Source organism: Anser cygnoides, chromosome 3 (assembly GCF_040182565.1).
Source record: "Anser cygnoides isolate HZ-2024a breed goose chromosome 3, Taihu_goose_T2T_genome, whole genome shotgun sequence".
Lineage (NCBI taxonomy): Eukaryota > Metazoa > Chordata > Aves > Anseriformes > Anatidae > Anser > Anser cygnoides.
In genome coordinates, this window is record NC_089875.1 from 40,245,000 (window position 1) to 40,264,753 (window position 19,754).

Here is a 19,754-nt window from a genome sequence, read left to right on the forward strand (position 1 = left end):
ATCCCCTATATTAATCAAATTATAAAAGCAACATTTAATGAAAATGTAATCTGCAAAATCAATCATTTCTATGTTAGAAAATGCCAGAATTAAGATTATCCTAGCAGCATTCATTTCGCAATCATCTACAGTACTTCTGGAGCCAGGAGCTGAACCCAACCATCCAAAAGTCAGCCTGATGCTTTAGTCTCATTCACAATCCATCATATGATGATGCACAGCCTTTTGCTGCTTGACGTAAAATAACAAGTTATGGCCAACTAGCTGGTTGCAGCTATAAAAATAAATACAACACACTTTGTGATTTATACATTCATTTACTAAAGGTTTGGAAACTGGATTCCTGAATGCTCTTTCTGGCAAGAGAAGGAGACGGTTACAGTCAGTTCCATCAAGAGGACAATTTTAGCATCTTTATTCTGCAAGATCATGAGGATATGGCTAGAACTTGGGCCTGGAGAAGAGTCCAGCAGAATGAAACGTGGGGCTGGCACTCACTAGCGATTGCAGAATTTTGTGAAGTAAGACCAGAAGGAGCCACAGGTTGAAAGGTCACCTTGTTCACCTGAACTTACAATACTGGAATTATTCCCTTTTCCAGATGAACTAGCTAATCACCTGAAAAGTATGTTTTTACTTCTTTTAAAAGCAATACATTCTAGTGCTCAAGTATCCTACACTATAATACTTTTTAAAAATCTAAACCTAATGATATCATATTCAGAAGCTAACTCAATATTGAATGATTTCCTCAGATTTGAAGTCAGTCACATTTACAAAATTTATAAAGTTGAAAATCTGTTTTGAATATTTTGCCTCTTTCCAGGTCCCAAACCAAACTTGTATGAGGGTGCAGTGGCTACTGCCTCCTTAGAGTTTCTCCTTAGAAGTTCTCTGCCTTGTCGGGCTGACAAGAATGCACAGCCAATCTGGAGTCCCTGGGGCTCCCAAAAACTGCTTTTCACTGCAAAGTTATTCACAGTTAAAACCTGGGGATTGAGACTCGGTTGCGGTTCATCCACACACCTTTATTTATTTAACATGAGCTGGCTATCCTATCAAGTGTTAAAGGATTACTAACCTCTAACAAATTTCCTCTATAACTTGCATGATACTGTTTCTACTGTCTCCTGTGTGTCCTGAGAAGGCTTGCCCCCAGGAAAAGAAGTGATTTCCAAAGCTTCCTAAACTGGTGGATGTGATCTCAGATGTTTGTGGGTCACTATTCCGCCCACAACAAAGTACAGTTCCAAAGGGGACAGCATTTTCAAGTAGTGTTTTCTTTTGTGATCTCTCTTATTCAAACCGTGATAACTTGTTTGGAGTAACTCACAGAAAGAAAACTTCAGTAAAGACTACACTCCTGTATTGGAGAGATGCAAATAGTACTTATTTAGTACTTTAAGTCTAGAAATTTTGGTACTTTAAGTCTAGAACTGTTAGTACTTTACGGCTTTAAATAAATGGTTAGAAATATGTAATAAATAAAACAATATACTTCTTAGAAGTCCTGTATATTCTGACAATTTCTCTTAAAACTCTTTTTTGGAAGTGTCTTTAAAAAAATTATTTGTGAGTACAGAGAACTTCAGCAAAAATTGGTCATATGTGAATTTGAGAAATACAAAAGTACTGTATGTTGTGCATTTTTTTACTGAATGTTTTACTGCACGTGGCTCCAAAAAAGAGAAAGACAGAAAACATGGGAGAACGGAGGGTTGCCTTGGAAGTTTCAAGGCACGTAGACCCTCCAAAATTAAATGCACAGGATAGAGAGTGCTTGCAAATATTTGCTGAGCCAGTGTAGAGAGGGTATGACAGAGGATAGGTTTAATCTTCTGCTAAGGAGAATGATCATTTTATAAGTGACCCTGAAGTCCATCAGAAAAAAAGACTGACATCCTTTTACTACTTTGCTTATTTTGATGAATATGATGACTAGTCTACTGAGTGGGCTAGCAAGACAAGCGCTGGACAGCCTCAATTGTACATACCACTAGCATTTTTATCTAAAACGTTATGACTGAACACATTCCATATTTCTTCCCCTTCTTTATCCTTTGAATGACTAATCTTTACAACTCAGCTAGAAGAACTCTATTATACAGCCATTTTTGCCTCTGACGGCTCTAATAAAAGTGTTAACGTTAAGGAAAAAAAGTTGTTTTTTTATTAATACATCAATAGTAACAATCAGCTAGACTAGTTACAGTAACTTAATTCAAAGTTACATAACTGTGCCAGACAGTAACTATTCTTATAAAAAGTGCCTTTCTAACCCCTTGCCAGGGATATTTAATTTGATGTCCAAGTATTCTTGCCGATGGGAAACCCATTTTCCATTTTAACTGCTAGCAACAAGTTTAAGTGAATAACTAGCTACTTTGAACTTTTGGGTCCCATTATGCACACAAGTTATCTACTCTGAAAAGGCATCATATAAACATGTCAAATTATTTAACCCTATGAAAAATGCTTTTCATCTGAATTATAAGTTAAAACTTTTTCTGACTTTAGAGAAACTGGAACTTGAAAAGATAAAACTTAAAGCTTGATTTTTCTTTGCCCAGAGCATATGTTATATAAACACAAATCCCCAAAAGGTGCCAAGAATTGTTCCTCTGTTTTTCTAAATGATCATGTGTGCAGTCTAGCTGAAAAGACTCATCGATTATGTCTACATAAACAACAAAAGCCCTTAGAAAAAATATCTAGATCAAAAGCCTGTCAAACACTGAACAGGAAAGAGAAATCCTGCTTTAAACATGGCCTCTTTCAAGTCTGAATTCAATCCTATGAAGTAAAAACAAAGGATTTCATAATGAAAGGTATTTAAAATTACTTTATTTTTGGAACTTAACCAGGGATTCTTTTTTCCTGTATGTTAACCTTTGTCTGCCTTATATTGTAATAGAATTCTGCAAAATAGTCTTTAGAGTTTTAAATCAGTGTAGAAATTGTTTAGTCACAATTCCCTGTATTCACAATTTACATTTCTAATTATTGTAATTAAAATGCAACCATGATATTTTTAGTGACATTATGGATTTCTCTTTTTGTCAATGACCTGGTAATATCCACTATTAACATGGGAACACAGCAAAGTTCTTCATGGATGAGATGCATTTCTATATGTTTTTTTTCCACACTTTCCTTAAATACATACACATAATCAAGGCGAAAAAAAATCACACATCCTTGTAAAAACAAAACAAATTATTGTAGCTTACCCTCTATATAAATTACCCTCTGTAAGCCATAGTCAAAAATGAAAGTAAGCTACACTAGAGTCAGATACTTCTCAAACTGTTCTGACTGAAAGAAATTTAACTGATACACCTCTGATGTATTATAAGCCCCACATTTGAATTGTTATTCTGTTATTAAGGTTAATATGCCAACATGTGGCACGATTTACAGTATACCATTAGTGATCTGTTTCAGAGTAACTTGTGATTTTACTGTCTCCTCTCTACATATATCAATAATAATAAAAACCTAATGTAAAATACTTGTTATATGTTTAATCATGCCAGTGGCTGTATATCAAGTACACAACCAAAATCCAGTTTTAAAATAGTTCATACCTACTGTTGAAGGACACAACATCCTGCTTGCCAGATTTGTTAAACAGGCATTTGTCTCAGGAAGCATCAGTTCACATCAGTTAGTTCAAAATAATGTTTTTGCAATATTCATATATACAAATTTTAATCAGAGTTTATTCACTATAATTGGGAATCTAATAGCATGGACCAGTATGTTCTGGAATGCTAACATATATATATTAGTTTTTAAAGTGTTTGCACAGATGATCATCTTAGATATTCTAACAAAAAAAAGTGCATACCTGGCTAGCCTCTCAAACATACAGTATAGTCAGTTAATAATGATTTCTCTAAAAAATAGCTTATTATCTCTCAGTAATTCATTAGCCTAGATCTGTGTTACATTGAATAAGAAGTAGAAAGTGACTTTTCACATAAGTCATCTGATCAGAAGGTAACAGATCTGTCTTCTATTATAAAATGCAGTGTCAAAGCAGAAAGAGATGCAATGTGACTAAGTTAAAATTATTTTAAAAATAATTATTTAATTAGTTAAAATTATTAGTGTAACTCATCAGGCCATTGTTACCCTGATGTATTCAACTCCAAGTTGTACCAAAATTTGAACTGGTCAAGACAGAATATACTCTTTCAGAGCAGTATTTCAAGAGATGCTCTGATATACCACTAGTCAAAAATTAGCTATCCACACTTCCTATAGTCTTGCAAAAGAAGAGACTAGTAAAACATATTCTATTCATTTTTAATTTTTTTTGGTCCATCTAGCACTCAGGATGCCAGTTCATCATGGATACTTCTAATATATTTTATCTTGCAGCATTTTCCACTAATCACATCCAACTATTTCATATGGATTTGCCTTATATCTGGAAAAACTTTAACTACTTCTGCTATGCTTACTCCATGTTTTTGGCAAATACAAAAGAATTATCTCTTTGGAAAGAAGTTAATGACACAGATCCAGGTTCAATAATTTTTCAAGGAAAAAAAGGTTGTAAAATTATTTTCTCTGGAATGCTGAACTTATCGGAAGATCACACACTTGAGCCAATAGCATTTGTCTTTGCTGTCATGCAGAAGAGAATGAGTCACCTACAGTACAACAGAATCATTTTGTAAATCTTTTAGAACTGTGTGGCATCTGATTAAACTAATCCACATCTTTCTATGATGCCAAAATAAACAGTCTCTTTCCCACAATGTATAAACATTGTTCCCATAACTTGCCTTTGAAATGTCATTAAAAGGTTAAGTGACGTTTCATTATTTACCTTGACTAATGAATTGTTCCATGCTGTCTTTGAAAGGCTGGAGGTGCTCTTCTAGTGATAGCTGATAAACTTTTGCTGCTTCTGTCTCACATACTGAAATTGAAATAACAGATTAGTTTAGGATGACACATCATAGTATGGATCTACACACTGTAATAAAAGACACCCTTGAATTAACATATAGCCAGTGAAATTGCTGGAATATGTTCCTCAAGCATACTATTTCAAGTACATACACTATGATAATATATTCAGGAACAGCTATGCTGTGGTCAAATGTTTTTGACCAAAATATGAAGATTACTTGTAACCAGTGCATTATTTTAAATGAGCAGATTAACAAAAGTATTCAACTGTTTTGAAGAAGACAGGCAAATTTAAGAGACTGAACAGTGATTATGAACAGTGATTGCAAGTCAGTTTGATATACATGAACTTAGGTGAAATACCTTAATCAAAATAAAATTCAGTTGCAAAACCAGCACAAACTGTTTGGAGGGACCTTAATCATAGTGCTTATGTATAGGTGATGGCTTAATACCTGCGAAAACCACAGATGGGGTTAAGTGTTTTGCATTGTTCAAAAGTAACAGTGAAAAATTATTGAAGTGCAAGAATATGAGAGTAGAGTCATTATAGCTTGAAGAGACCTCAGGGGAGGACAGCTAGGTGCTTACTGCACCAGAGACCAGGGCAAAGTTTGAGCCCAAAGCTTCCCTGACATATAAGTAATTGGTTAGGTGGTATCACCATATTCCCACAGATGAACCAAGGTAATTCAGTCTGGGGCAACAAAATAATTGACACTACATCTGGAAAATGACTGTGCCTCAAGTTTTCCAATAAAAGTGCACATATGCAAAAAGTGTATTTCTCATTTACACTTCAGGGTTTCTTTCAGAGGAACAGGATTATTGCTATGTCTTTACAAACAAAAAATAATTAGAGATTAAAAAAATCTGAAGATGCAGAATGCACTATTATAACTATCTACTTTAAATATAGATGATGTCTAGAATGGGATCAGTCCAAATACCTACAGATGAGAAATAGTCTGTTTTTGATGACCGGAAATAAACAAATAGTAGCCTTAAATACATTGTGTGTTCAAAAAATGTGATTCTGTAATATTTTAAAGGATTTCAGGAATTTAAAAAAATAATAATAATTAGTTGTCAGGTCATTCTTACCTAACCAAGCATGAATTCACAATCTGTAGTAATAACATTATCTAGTTTACAGCAACAAATTAATGACGTATCAGAAAGAGCATGGTGGTGGTATTGCAATTAAAGATAATATAATTTAAGGTAATGAACTGGAGATTCATTACCTATAACAAATGCTGGTCAGCCAGCCCACTGTAGATCTGTACCTAGTCATTCAAGCACCAACAAGGTAAACAGATATGATGGTAGTCACATCACTCTTTTGTATTGTTAGTTGTGGAAATTGATTCACCTTTACTGTACTACTCATCTGTTCTGCTATGTCTGGGACAAATCTTTGGATATTGCAGATTTAGACCTCAGACACTGTTTAATCATCATTCCTCATAGCTGTGAATACACAAAAGACAACTAGCAGTATTGATTTTAAAATGCACAAATACAGAAAGGGAGACTGATTCAAATCATAATCAGCAAGTCCACAGAAGCAAAGTGAAGCCAGGGAGACAATAACAATTTCAGTCTCATTTTAATTTAGCTTAAAGGAAAATAGAAATAAGTACCAGAAGATTTTTAGAAAGCAAAACAAAATTGAACATGAATATGTTCAATTAAACAGGTAACCCTGCTTATGAAGCATTTTTTTTTTAATATATATACATTCACATATTTAAATGGGCAGGCCTATAAAACATTCAGTCATATGTTAAGTCAAATATGCATATGGAATTACTACTGTATGTGAAACATTTCTAAAATTGGAGAAATCTATTATTTCAGAATGGAACAGAACAGAATCTGTTCCTTTGATAAACAGATATTTCTGTTGGTCAACTTATAGCCTGTTGCCACAGTGATTCAGCTTGCCTTTTCTATGCTGATATTTTTGCTATATTTGAAGATTGTGAAAAAATATCAAGGTGTGTTGATACTTTTAGCAAAGAAAACTTTTAAATTCCTTATAAAAATCCTTTCATAAAAAGCATGAACAGAGTCATGTCCCAAAAGTTCTCAAAGTATCTTCAAGGTCTTTAAAAGTTCCATGAATTTTCATACAGCATAGGATAGACAAAATAGAGGAATTATGTACCATTCTGCAAAGGAATGAATTCTGACGATGACATTTTTACACTATTATTTTCACCTATTCAGAAGTAACAAAGTTGCGAGATGCTATAAACCCTGCCATAACCATCCATTTCATGTCACTCAAATTCCATATCTGTTTCCAAAATATGTATTACATATTCTTCACAGTGTTAAGATTCATAGAGACCTTAGTTTTATACCCCATTCCAATAGCTTGAAGCAGTCCTTTTTCAAAATCTATAAGGAAATGCAGGGATATACTATATTTTATATTCAACTTGCTATGAAAAAGAAAAACATATGTAATATTGTCAGAATGAAATGTCTTAACCAGTCAGATACTGGAAGAGCCTTCCATGGTTGGTTTGTTTGTGTATGTGCTGGGGGGGGAGTGGAGTTAATTATATCTTTGTTTCTCCAGATTGCTTTTTGTGTGTTTGTGTGGGTTTTTTGTTTTGTTTTGTTTTTCCTTCTCCCTACATGAAAAGACTACAATTAGTCATGTTCAGAAGAATAGTAGTTCAGGTTTGGTTTTGACCCTATTCCTGAATTGCTAATGATGTGCAAGTCACTTAAAAAACAACAGAACACCCCCCCCTCCCATTTTTTATTTTTTTTTTTGCTTTACAGAAAAACACCATATATAATATCCAACTTTTAAAAAAATAAATAAATAAAAAATGGAGAAACGCTATCATTACCACCACACTAATATCTATGTTATAAACTGCCAGCTTTGAGACAGATAGTGTTTAGAACAAATTAGCTCGTTGGATGCTTTCTTCATTAAAGAATTAACAATCCTGTCAGCTTTTTCTTCTACATGTTTTCTAGTTCTCCAGAGCACCAAGTTTGGAATCATGGTCTCCCTGCACAACCTGTTGGTTATAGCACTCATTTATCATATTCTGTAATTTGTCACCAGAGCATAAAACCCCTCTATTTGGATGAGGTATTGTTATTCCTCACAGTAACTGAGGGAATTAAAGTGGTCATCATATGAAAGGAACATAAAACACTACACAGTTACCAATATTTCTGCCCAAGTGAAGGAACATGATACTGAATAAATATGTCAGAAGTGTATTTAATAACTTCTAAGCAATGTGGAGGTGAAACATGGAAAAAAAAGTATGCAAAAATATCAGTCTTCCATATTTAATTCCCCCCCCCCCCTCAGCTTTATACTCAATCACATTTTCCACAAAACAGCTCAACTAGACTTCCCAGATATCAAAGGACTAGGGTGGCAAATTAGATCTGCTGTAATGAGTTTGTAAAAGTTTTGTGTAGAACAAAACCTTGTCTCTTTTCTGACTCCATCAAGTAAACTCAAAATTTGCCTATTATCAACCCTATGCTTACAGGTTTGGTTATTCTTACATGTTGGGAGATGTTTAAGCAACATAAAGACAATACTAGTGTAGATAGCTCAGTTTATTTTAAGCAAATTATATTTTTTTTATAATGTTAAAATGGAATGGTGTTCAAGGCGCCACAGATGAGAGTAATGTAGGCCAACACAAAAGCCAACCACTACATAGAAACTTATCTCAGAATCTGGCATTGCCCAAGCAGACACAAAGAAGGATAAAAACTTCTTCACGTTGCTTTAGATAGTGAAGGTTTCAGTTGTCTGTAGTCCTGGCTACCCAGTCCACATGCACTGACCTCATACTTTCTAAGGACTTGAAATCCTAAGCAGGTGTTGGTGCAGGCCGAGACACCTCTTTCTCAACCTTCTAAATCATTATTAACATCTAAGCAGTATTTCAACAATGGAAAAGACCAACAGTCCACCTAAATTCATCCCCTCTCATAAGTTGTAGGGGACTGTGTATGATTCTCTGGAGAAGCAATGCAAATGAGCTTTTCTGGGAGGAACTTCTAAGTCTCGTGTGCTATCAGTCTCAAACTGATATCAGATAAGCTTTTTGAGCTAGCAGTCTCAAACTGATAGCTTTTTGCCCATACGTACAAATGGAAATGGGTGTAAAAAAACAGGTCAGGAATTAAAAATAAAATGTAATTACAGCTGTACACAGTATCTTAAGAATCTCATCTCATTCACTGTTTCCATGTGAAAATACCATTAATTGCCATTTCTCAAATCTGTGTTAGACTGCTGTATAAAAAAAAAAAAACAAAACTACTACTCCTACTTTAGGTCAATATATTAAAACTGCATGAAGTTTCACAGCAGCCAATATTGATTAAGAAACATCTATAAAAATGCAAGATAAGTCACAAAACATTCCATGCACTGTATTAATGCTTCCATTAAGTGACTCCAGTAAGTGATTTAAGATACACCTAATTGCAGCATCAAAAACAGTTTTGTTTTGTTTTTTTTTTTAGGAAAAAATATTTTTAAGATTTAAAGTATCCTTTTATTGCTGTTTTCCAACTAGTTCTTCTGGATGCCAAATTTTAGTTCTTGGAAGTGCAAATCTTTGCTACTCATATTAAAATATGCTTTTTTGAACAAAATGCATGAGCAGATGATCAATGACTCCTCAGGCTTACTGTATTGTCTTCGATCAGGATAGTAGTGAACAGTATGATTTTTCTTTCAGCACTTCCAAAACACACAAGTTTCATGTCACATAAAAACAAACAACAACTACAAAAAACAGCCCAACAATAAGAAAGCAAACAGAACTGTGAATTATTTTGGGATGGTTAATGAACTGAGGTTTGTTAGGCTGTTTTGGTGAACCACATCTGAAACCACAAACTTATATGAGTCCTATAGAACTCAGGTGGATTTTCAAGAGTTTAAGATACCTGAGAGAACAAGTTGCACTAAGATTTAATAGACTATTTGTTTATGTCTTTAAGGAATTTTGTCCCTGATTTTCAGAGGGTCTGAGTACTCAGACTCCCCCAGCAGATATGCCGGTGGCCAACTTGCCTGAAAAGTATATAACAGCATAACCACTGCTTTCACAACTTCCTCAGTTCTTTCTTATTCCTTATAGATGCAACTTCTGACTTTAAAAGAGAGTTTAGACTTTATCAAAGGAGAACAATACTCATCTCATCGAAAGAAACTGATGAACTCAGCTACAAGCACAGAAAGAGCTCTTAATTTTCTTTTATTTATTTTTTTGGAATTGTAAAGGCTTACACTAAGAACTGATGAATCTTCAAGGGATTCCATAGACAGCTCCTTGTTTGGAGTTTTAAGGACAGTAAAATATGACTCACAGATTGACTGAAAGCCTGGCTTTAGTTTACATCTGGTTTGGGTTTAGGAGTCTGCATGCTGCATAGCTGCAGCAATTAACCCTTTCAGTGATAGCAGAACAAACAGCTAGAATTTCTGGCTGCATAGCTGTTAATGAGTAGGCAAAAGTAAAGATTTCATTTGGTTAATACAATAGCTGCTTCTGTAAAGATAAATTGTACAGATGACAGTAGGATTGACTAAAACAACTAGTGTTCTGTCATTTTTAAAAATATTTACCTTGAAAGATTTGGCATTTTATTACAAAAGGGCTGAGAGCATCTTTTCAATAGAATATGGATCTATGGATCATATAACAGAAGGTTTTAAAATAAAGCATGTCTTAACCATGATAATCTTAATTCCCCGTTATATAAAAGCTATTGACAGAGAATAACAGAAATGCAGACACCTTGAAAGTGTCTGTTAAAGTTTTTTGAAGTGGTAATGAATTACCTCCAATAATGCATTTTTTTCCTTTCATTTGAATTCTCCATCTCCCTGCCTTCCTTTCAAACAGCTTAGAATACCAACGTAGGAGTACATTCAAAAAAATAGGTTTGTGGGAAACCTCTTTGGATGGACTTCATTTAGTCAGTTTAGCTATCTAAATCCCCAGACATGACTCAAGACCTTGCTTAGCAATTAGTTTTAGGGGAGCAATCGCTTCCTTTCCTGTTATCTGTAGTGGTACCCTAAAGGTCTGCTTAACTTTCTGTTACGTAAAGTTGGAATTAATACTACTCCTGTTCCCAATCAAGAAGTGACACTGAAATGTTGCCCAATGTTTTAACCCAATAATCAGAACTTGAATGTAAATTGTGTCTTCTAAATATGAAAAAAAAATAGGCATTGGGTTGTGTGTGGGGGGGAGGATGATGTGCAAATGGAAGGGTGCACTTTTTTTTGCACTTTAGCCTGCATATACTAGTATTACCTATGAAAGAGCTAACAGTGGATGCGATCTCACCACGCACCCCAAGCACAACAGTTGGCCATGAAAAGAAAAACGCCACCCCAAACTACAGCTGGACTACACTCTTAGGGTTGAGGCCTCTTTCTAAATTTCAGTGGTAACCATTACTAAGCCAAAAGGAATGATTTGTTAAAATCCAAAAAGGTTATAATAGATACCTATGAATAAAACTGGTAAGAAACCAAAGCATAACATATCTACTATCCTGTCTCTCTGTCCCATATTGACACCACCCCAGATTCAATCACAAGAAGTCTTTCTACTGCATGATACGTTACTACTAATCCTGATTTACACAGACCGTATTAAACCTGAGACCACATATCAATCCTAAAAATAGGAGATCCAAGTTGAATAGACAATTTTAGGTCATGCTAAGAAGCAAAGAAGCACAGGAAAAATAGGGAAGATGTATTTTTCCAAATTATTATGGGGCTTTTTTCAAAACATACTTTTTAAAAAACAAAGTGTTCTGCAAATGCTTAACAATTTATAAACATTTTCACTCCTGTTTATTTCAAATCAAAGGGATACCCTGGGCCATATGGCCTAGCTTCTTACGGATGGATGCTTTGCAATGACTTGCAAGCACTCACAGTTGGAAAAAAAGAAAACACATCACTACAAAACAAATACTTAAATTATCATAATCATTATTACTTGTAATCAGTTTTCAATCAACAGTATTAAGTATGACAATACTACGACATATAAACAAGTAATGACTTTGACTTGATTTTATAGCATTCTGTATGATATGGTGTTATTACTCTCCTCAACATTCCACTAGTCAGATTTATTTTCTGCCTGACATTGTTTCTAATTCCATTTTAGCTGAGCTTCAGTGAAAGTTTTGCAATAAATGACAGTTGAATTAGTTGTTGATTTGCAAGAATAAACTTACTATTGTAAAGCTAAAATGCTAACAAGTAGCCAAAGAACAGTTTCTAAACTGTCTTAACCTGCCATAAGTATTTCATAAATACTGTTATGACCATCCTAGTTCTTTCCTAAACGAAATACATGCCCTGAAGAATTTCATGGGCCACAAATCCAGATTTTTTCCTAAATCACAATTATATCTACAGAGAGTGTCAGAACATTGAGAAGATTAAACATTAATTTATACAATACGTTTTCCACATCTGTCTGCCCCACCATTCTGAAGTATCTAAAAAATATGCTAATAATACTGGATATACAACACAGGTCCTAATCAGCAAGAGTCATGCATCATTCTTGTGACCCTGGATGCCCAATTTTCTTTACATGGTGAGTTGATTTAAGTCATGTGGCAAGTGCTAAAGTTTCTTCTGTGGAATGACATAGGAACAGAAGTCATTGCTTGGCATGACTGCATCAAGGAGCGTTGCTGACAGCCAGGAGAGATCAAAAGCGGATCAAGTTGCTTAACAAACTATATGTCATTGAAGTCAAAAAGCCTAAAGAATCCTGGAGAGCTGTGAAATCTGGAAGCAACAGATGGAGCCATACTCACTTTGTTGATAAAAAGCTCTACCTGTTTTTTGGTCTTCAATTTCTTATAAAGAATCTACCATATTACGTTTATCCCTGTGGATATTATCTTAAAATAACAACCAAAGAAAAAAGCCTGAATAATCTGCAAGCATTATATTGTATGGTTAGTGGAATTTCTGCTACACTAGCTTAGGTGACATTTACTTGTTTTTGTTTGTTTGCTTTTTATACAGAAAAAATGTAAATTTCTGCCTTATTAATCTTGGAACAGGCACACATCATGCTTTGTGAAAGTCTTTTGGACTTAATTTAGAATCCCTGAAGAGATTCTCTTTTCTAACATTTACAAATTTCAAGGCATATAGTTCATAAAACATAAAAATGGACAAGAGCATCCACAGTCAAATGGATGAAAGTGTACATTATGAGAGCTTTTTCTTCCTAGGCATATCAGAATAACTACTACTTTCATACAAAAATAAGCCTTAGCTCAAAACTGTGAAACAGCGTGACAAAAATTATTTTACAAAACCATGAAGATGATTTATATCTGTATGTTTCTGTGTATGTTACTGACATATTTATATGGTAAAATACAGCATTTCTAGAATGAAATGCTATCATTATGGTTACAAAACTTTTTTTTTCTTTTTTTAATAATAAACCTCCAATCTGTGGTTTTGTTTGTTTGGGTTTTGTTTATAACCTTATAAAAGGATCCATTTGGGATTGCCTCTTTCCCCCATTTTTACAAAATGTGATCTCACCGTGCATTGTTTAACGAGCATTTTAAACTAACATACCCTTAAACTGGTGATATTGCCTGTACCAATGCTATGTGGATTTTTTTCGGTGATAAAATACAAAATAAAGCAGGCAAAGAAACATCAAGAAAAATACATGGTGAAATCGTCTCATTAAAAATTCCACCTAAACACAGATGAAGAAGGGACCATGGCTACAAACCACATCTAACTGTAAAACTGGAATACATCCATAGACATCTATTCCTGTCTTAAAGTTTGGTGATATTCAGTATTTCCCAGGAATACTTCATACTCATTTATTCTCAGCATCTTCAAAAGCAGAGGATCATATTTAGGATTTTGTCATAATTAGCATCTTACAGATCTCCCTTTCTGGTCAGTCATTTAGTGAGGCACTTGCTAGTTCCTCAAGTTGTAAGGTTCCAGATGCACATTAGTAAATCTGATAGTGTACTTAAACTAAATGCACAGGAAAACCACTTTGAAGTCATTTTATCCATTCAGCTAAAATTTGCACTCTATTTAGAAAAGACCAGCATTAAATATGGTTATTCTGCCTCTTTGAATGCATTACATTTAAGCAATTGGAATACCCAGAATTGTTAGTGAATGCTCTTGCAATCATAGTGTTTTGGTTTTTTTTTTTTAATCATTTTGAATTCAGGGTAACACTTTTCTTTGGAAAAGCACATCAAAAAGCATTTTGCATAACTCAGGGTTGATAAGAAAGCTGTGAGATTGCAAACTGTTATTGAAATTTTTACTTCATATCCAGGTGTGGATGCAGACAGGGGCCAACACTGGCCCCCAGAAAAGTTTGTCCCAAAGGGAATGGGCAAAAAGTCAGTGCCTGCAGCTATTTTTCAGTTTCATTAACTACAAAACAGAGTGACAACGGAGATTCAAGCCTAAGGGCTGGATCTGGAAGCACAAAAAGAATTTGACTGCAATCTTGCGGCAGAGTGAAGCATGTAATTTCTATTTTTACAAAACCCCCACTTTGATCACTGCACAGTGTAGATTTATTCCATAAGAAATTTATGCCCATATGCAAATTTCAATCTTCATCTAAAAATATTTAAGCCCTTGTCTGTATAAATACATTTTTAGGGAACTTGTGAGGGATAATGTTCACCTCCATGAAAGTTCTTAAACACGTGCCTGAAGTACCAAGTCCTTTCTCTTAGTCAAAGCTAAGCATCTTTCTCTATTTGCAAGCTTGAAAACTGACCCTCAGGAAAAAAAAAAAGTTGCAAGAACTACAGAAATAAATTTACATTGTTGAACTACCAAATGTTTGCTGTCTAAATTCTTCAGGGCAGGAAGTGGATGCTGCTTCGGTTTGCTCCTCAGTATCACAATAAGTGACCTTGAAACAACTTTAAATTTTACATCTAAATATTTAAAATACATTTTAAAACATCTGAACAAAGTCTGATAGCAAGAAGAGAAGGTCAGACTTTATTCTGTAATAGTGGTTTTTTTTTTTTTTTTTGTTTTTTAGTACTGAACCCACCATTCTAGATTATTCAGGAACTAATGGTTTGCCAAATCATTCCTCAGTCTAAAGACTCTTGGCATTCAAAACCAGCAAGACAACAGAATTACAAAGATCATTTGACTTCTTGATCAGAATCCATCTTTCCAAGATTTAATATAATGTTACGTACCTGGTCAGTATGGTTGAGACTTTTAGCAAAAGTATTGAAGATCATGGGTGCTATTGGCCAGCATTTTCACCACCTCTACTGTTATTTAAACTTAGTGTTTAGTCCTCAGCTTTAATAAGTGTTACACATGATACACGTTCTTTACTGAAGTCTAGCAAACTTATCGCATTTTTAAAAGTTAAGTTTATTCAAGGAAATATCACTCCATAAACATGAGAAAAATTACTTCTTTTGCATATAATATTTTAGCAAGTCAGGTTATTTCAGCTGTCTTTAAAAACATGCCATATTACTTTTTCTTATTTTCTAGGTAGTAACTTGGAACTAATTCTTAAACATTTTAGTCATGAAAATGGTTTGATACTTCACAATTCTTCTGAAAGACTTGTTGAAATCAGTTTGAAAATAAAAAAAATGTGTTTGGGTTTTGAGACAAGATTTTATCAGTTGGCTTGATGTTTATTTTAACAACCTATTCCAGGTTAGCTACAGAAAATAAATTATTGCTTAATCATGAAAAAGCAAATTAAGGAAACAAAATGCTAACAGAGGACTTGAAATACAAATATTTTTACACTGTCATCTAATTTCTCAAAATGATACAAAATAATAACAGCAAATATATGTTGTTAACACATAATTAGCACTTAATCTAAATTCAGTACCTCGCAAATCTTTCTTCATTTTGCGGAGATCCTTTTGAAAGTCTTCAAACTTCATTTGTGAAGCCTGGAAGAGATCTTGTGGCTCTGGAAGAGGAAAGATGCATTGCTCTTTTCCAGCATCCTGACAAAAACACAAATGAGCAGTTACACAGTGCTCATTACTTTTCTATGTAGCAAAACATATAACTGAAAGCACAAAACATTTACATGCATTTCCTTGTCTTTGCCATCAGAAAACCATGTTCACTTTTGTTTTTTTAACTCAAATTTTAAAAAGCAGAATTAATTCTCACCTCATCAAAATTACGCAAATAGTATGAGACAATGTAAGATAGAAGACTTCTGCTGTTGTCCTGTGTAGAAGAGAACAAGGTTTGTTACGTTACTAAAACTCATCGAAAAACAAACAAACAAAACAGATCATTTGAATAAAAGGAATATTTAGTCACATACAGATAATATTTTGCTGATACAGTGCCTTTATCAAAAGAAAAAAAAAATCCCCAAAGTATTTAGTCAATAAACACAGTAACAGAAAATTGTGTGGTAACACTTCTGTAAGCCATTCCCGATTTTTGAAATATACCTGACTTGAAACTGAAACCTTGCATTTTGAAACTTCACAACAAGGGAAAAAGAGAAATTGTTTCTGGGTTAGTATACACACCTTGTTTTGGCAACATTCAGGTCTTTATAGACATGCATCTATAGACTAAAGCAAAGTTTAATTAAACAAAGATATTTCTAAATGAATTTTTGGCCTGGCCCTTTTGGGGCTCTGTTGGGGGATTTCTCTTTATTTCCCTTCTGTAATAGATCGTCAGCTGAAAATCTTAGAATTTAAGAAGATTTTAGGTAGAACTATGTTTTCAAATGGAAAACTATAAGAACTTTTCTGAGTGAACAGTAGTAAAGGAGCTGAAGATGGATTTTGTAATTGCAAGGTTAATGGTAACAACATTAACCCTGGGGCCAGGGTCAGAGACGTTACCAGGAAGCTTCCCAACCTGGTTCGCCCCTCTGACTACTACCCGCTTTTGATAGTCCAGGCTGGCAGTGACGATGTTGAAAAGAGAAGCCTCAAGGCTATCAAACAGGACTATAGGGGGCTGGGACGATTGGTGGAGGGAGCGGGAGTGCAGGTGGTGTTTTCGTCTATCCCTACAGGGGAAGGGAGAGGCACGGAGAGGACATGGAAAGCTCGCGTGGTTAATAGGTGGCTCAGAGGCTGGTGCCAGCACAGAAATTTTGGGTTTTTTCACCATGGGGAGCTTTACTCGGCACCCGGCCTGATGGCCCCAGACGGGTCCCTATCTCCAAGGGGAAAACGGATCCTAGGCCAGGAGCTGGCGGGGCTCATAGAGAGCACTTTAAACTAGGTAAGAAGGGGGACAGGGCTCAAACAAGGCTTGTTGGAGCTGTGCCAGGGGGAAACAATGGCTAGGCCGGGGAAGAAGGCGATGGCCCAGCTGAAGTGCATCTACACTAATGCACGCAGCATGGGTAACAAACAGGAGGAGCTGGAAGCCATCGTGCAGCAGGCAGGCTACGACTTGGTTGCCATCACAGAGACGTGGTGGGACTGCTCCCACGACTGGAGTGCTGCAATGCCTGGATATCGGCTCTTCAGGAGGGACAGGCAGCACAGAGGGGGTGGTGGCGTGGCTCTCTACATTAGAGAATCTTTTGACGTTGTGGAACTCCAGGCTGGGAATGATAAGGTTGAATCCCTGTGGGTTAGGATCCGCGGGAAGGCCGGCAAGGCTAGCTTCCTGGTCAGGGTCTGTTATAGACCGCCGAACCAGGATGAGGAGACGGATGAGGAGTTTTATAGGCAACTGACAGAAGTTGCAAAATCGTCAGCGCTTGTCCTCGTGGGGGACTTCAACTTCCCGGACATATCCTGGAAACACAACACGGCACAGAGAAAGCAGTCTAGGAGGTTTCTGGAGAGCGTGGGAGATAGCTTCCTGACGCAGCTGGTCAGTGAACCTACCAGGGGTGGTGCCCCGCTAGACCTTCTCTTCACAAACAGAGAAGGACTGGTGGGAGATGTGGTGGTCGGAAACTGTCTTGGGCAGAGTGACCACGAAATGGTAGAGTTCTCTATTCTTGGTGAGGCCAGGAAGGGGACCAGTAAAACTGCTGTATTGGACTTCCGGAGGGCTGACTTTTAGCTGCTCAGGACACTGGTTGGCCGAGTCCCTTGGGAGGCGATTCTGAAGGGCAGAGGAGTCCAGGAAGGCTGGGCGCTCCTCAAGAAGGAAATCGTGATGGCACAGGAGCGATCCGTCCCCACGTGTCCAAGACGAGCCGGCGTGGAAGAAGACCGGCCTGGCTCAACAGAGAGTTGCGGCTTGTGCTTAGCAGAAAAAAGAGGGTTTATAATCTTTGGAAAAAAGGGCGGGCCACTGAGGAGGACTACAAGGATGTAGCGAGGCTGTGCAGGGAGAAAATTAGAAAGGCCAAAGCTCATCTGGAACTCAACCTGGCTACTGCCGTTAAAGACAACAAAAAATCCTTTTACAAATATATCAACGCGAAACGGAGGACTAAGGAGAATCTCCATCCTTTACTGGATGCGAGGGGAAACCTAGTTACTAAGGATGAGGAAAAAGCTGAGGTGCTTAATGCCGCCTTTGCCTCAGTCTTTAGCGGCAAGACTGGTTGTTCTCTGGATACCCAGTGCCTTGAGCTGGTGGAAGGGGATGGGGAGCAGGATGTGGCCTTCGCTATCCATGAGGAAACGGTTGGCGACCTGCTACGGAGCTTGGATGTGCGCAAGTCGATGGGGCCGGATGGGATGCACCCGAGGGTACTGAAAGAACTGGCGGAGGAGCTGGCCGAGCCGCTTTCCATCATTTATCGGCAGTCCTGGCTATCGGGGGAGGTCCCAGTTGACTGGCGGCTAGCCAATGTGACGCCCATCTATAAGAAGGGCCGCAGGGCAGACCCGGAGAACTATAGGCCTGTCAGTTTGACCTCAGTGCCAGGAAAGCTCATGGAGCGGATTATCTTGAGGGTCATCACGCGGCACTTGCAGGGCAAGCAGGTGATCAGGCCCAGTCAGCATGGGTTTATGAAAGGCAGGTCCTGCTTGACAAACCTGATCTCCTTCTATGACCAAGTGACACGCTTGGTGGATGAGGGAAAGGCTGTGGATGTGGTCTACCTTGACTTCAGTAAGGCTTTTGACACCATTCCCCACAACATTCTCCTCAAGAAACTGGCTGCTCGGGGCTTGGACTGGCGTACGCTTCGCTGGGTTAGAAACTGGCTGGATGGCCGGGCCCAGAGAGTTGTGGTGAATGGATTCAAATCTGGTTGGAGGCTGGTCACTAGTGGTGTCCCCCAGGGCTCGGTACTGGGGCCGGTCCTCTTCAATATCTTTATCGATGATCTGGATGAGGGCATCCAGTGCACCCTCAGTTTGCAGATGACACCAAGCTAAGTGCGTGTGTCGATCTGCTCGAGGGCAGGAAGGCTCTGCAGGAGGATCTGGATAGGCTGGAGCGATGGGCTGAGGTCAGCTGTATGAAGTTCAACAAGGCCAAGTGCCGGGTCCTGCACCTGGGGCGCAACAACCCCAAGCAGAGCTACAGGCTGGGAGATGAGTGGCTGGAAAGCTGCCTGGCCGAGAAGGACCTGGGAGTGTTGGTTGATAGTCGGCTGAATATGAGCCAGCAGTGTGCCCAGGTGGCCAAGAAGGCCAACAGCATCCTGGCTTGCATAAGAAGCAGTGTGGCCAGCAGGTCTAGGGAAGTGATTGTGCCCCTGTACTCGGCTCTGGTGAGGCCGCACCTTGAGTACTGTGTTCAGTTTTGGGCCCCTCGATAGCACATGGACGTGCTCGAGCGAGTCCAGAGAAGG

The 19,754-nt window shown here is 37.2% G+C and overlaps 1 protein-coding gene across 4 annotated transcripts in view; it reads right to left on the reverse strand.

Moving 5' to 3' along the window:
* The window catches only part of FMN2 (formin 2), a 184,859-nt gene that overhangs the window by 43,114 nt on the left and 121,991 nt on the right, over positions 1-19,754 (reverse strand). For all 4 annotated transcript variants that reach the window (XM_066993979.1, XM_066993978.1, XM_048079932.2 and 1 more), the window contains 3 exons: positions 16,178-16,237; positions 15,885-16,005; positions 4,841-4,933 (listed from right to left, as the gene is read on the reverse strand). In XM_066993979.1, the coding sequence (XP_066850080.1) occupies positions 4,841-4,933; positions 15,885-16,005; positions 16,178-16,237 (274 nt within the window). The remainder of the gene's footprint in view (positions 1-4,840; positions 4,934-15,884; positions 16,006-16,177; positions 16,238-19,754) is intronic.